We start from the raw sequence: 591 nt of genomic DNA, 5'->3' as shown, positions 1-591 counted from the left end.
CCCTGCACCCTGCACCCTGCACTCTGCACCCTGCTCCCTGTTCCCTGTTCCTTGCATCCTGCACCCTGTTTCTCCTCCCTGCACCCCACTCCCTGCACAGGTTCCAGGGCTCCACCTCAGCCTAGGCAGCCCTTATCCTCGTTGACCATCAGTCACTCTCAGTCTCGTCTGTGGTCTTGTCCTCCTTCCACATGTTCACGTGTATCCACACACCACTCACCTGCTTAACAGAGTCGAAGCTGTACCACGTGTTCTGTGGGACCCAGCTGGACCTGACCTGGGACTTCCTTCCCAGCCCTGCACAGGGTGCTTGGCAGCCCGCAGGCTGGGGGTTGAAGGTGTTTCTTCATGTCTCCCCATGGCCTGCAGGAGACATCACTGGTCTACGAGTCAGCCTGGAAGAAGGAGAAGGACATTGTCTCCAAGGACATCGAGAAGCTTCGAGCATCCATCCAGGGGCTGTGCAAGAGCGCACTACCTCTGGGCAAGATCATGGACTACATCCAGGAGGACGTGGACGCCATGCACAATGAGCTTCAGCTGTGGCACAGTGAGAGCCGGCAGCATGCTGAGGCCCTGCACGAGGAGCAG

The 591-nt window shown here is 58.7% G+C and overlaps 1 protein-coding gene across 1 annotated transcript in view; it reads left to right on the top strand.

Annotated features, from left to right (window-relative positions):
- The window catches only part of TRAF3IP1 (TNF receptor-associated factor 3 interacting protein 1), a 54,138-nt gene that overhangs the window by 51,457 nt on the left and 2,090 nt on the right, over positions 1 to 591 (top strand). Inside the window, exon 17 of the mRNA XM_006893507.1 lies at positions 370 to 591. Coding sequence (XP_006893569.1) covers positions 370 to 591 — 222 coding nt within the window. The remainder of the gene's footprint in view (positions 1 to 369) is intronic.

The sequence above is a fragment of the Elephantulus edwardii genome, unplaced genomic scaffold (genome assembly GCF_000299155.1).
Source record: "Elephantulus edwardii isolate Elephantulus edwardi_28Jun2011 unplaced genomic scaffold, EleEdw1.0 scaffold00127, whole genome shotgun sequence".
Classification (NCBI taxonomy): Eukaryota; Metazoa; Chordata; class Mammalia; order Macroscelidea; family Macroscelididae; genus Elephantulus; species Elephantulus edwardii.
The sequence above is the reverse complement of the archived record's forward strand: the minus strand, read 5'-3'. Positions and strand labels throughout refer to the sequence as shown.